Here is a 558-nt window from a genome sequence, read left to right as displayed (position 1 = left end):
CCCATTCCCTTCCCTCCACACCCTGCTCCTCTCCCCACGCTGCCGGCAGCTCCCAGGCACGTGGCTTCTCTCCTGCTTGTGACTTTGCACTGGCTGTTCCCTCTGCCAGGAACACTGTTCTCTCTTCCCTGCCTGGCTCTGCAGACTTCACCTGCCCACTGTTCAGACTCCACTGAGGGCTGCCTCCTCCTGCAGGAAGCCTGCCCGCACCTGCTCAGTAAAACCCACCACCCCCTCCTAGGTGTGGGTCTATGTGATGTGTGTGGACCTGGGACTGAGGCTCTGTCCCTGAGCTCCAAACCCAATTCCTGGCACATAGTAGTTGCTCATTTAATGTTAGACTAAATGGATAACCAGTCATTATGGTAGAAACTGCTCAGTGCTTCCTGTGTGCCCGGCCTCGCTGACCACGACCTCCCTCTCTCCCCAGATGTGAGCCCAGCAGACCTCTGGCGGACCTACCACTGAAGCCGGCCCCGCACCCCAGGCCCAGCATGCGCCTGTCGGTGAGGAGGGCGCTGCTGGCGGCCGGCTGCGCCCTGGGCCTGCTCCTGGCCT

The 558-nt window shown here is 61.3% G+C and overlaps 1 protein-coding gene across 1 annotated transcript in view; it reads left to right on the top strand.

The window, feature by feature from the left end:
* Positions 1-430: 430 nt before the first annotated feature.
* TPST2 (tyrosylprotein sulfotransferase 2) overlaps positions 431-558 on the top strand; it is a 10,018-nt gene continuing 9,890 nt past the window's right edge. The window contains exon 1 of the mRNA XM_006762120.2: positions 431-554. Within this exon, the coding sequence (XP_006762183.2) occupies positions 495-554 (60 nt within the window). The 5' untranslated portion in view covers positions 431-494. The remainder of the gene's footprint in view (positions 555-558) is intronic.

The sequence above is a fragment of the Myotis davidii genome, unplaced genomic scaffold, assembly GCF_000327345.1.
Source record: "Myotis davidii unplaced genomic scaffold, ASM32734v1 scaffold478, whole genome shotgun sequence".
In the NCBI taxonomy this organism is placed as follows: Eukaryota; Metazoa; Chordata; class Mammalia; order Chiroptera; family Vespertilionidae; genus Myotis; species Myotis davidii.
The sequence above is the reverse complement of the archived record's forward strand: the minus strand, read 5'-3'. Positions and strand labels throughout refer to the sequence as shown.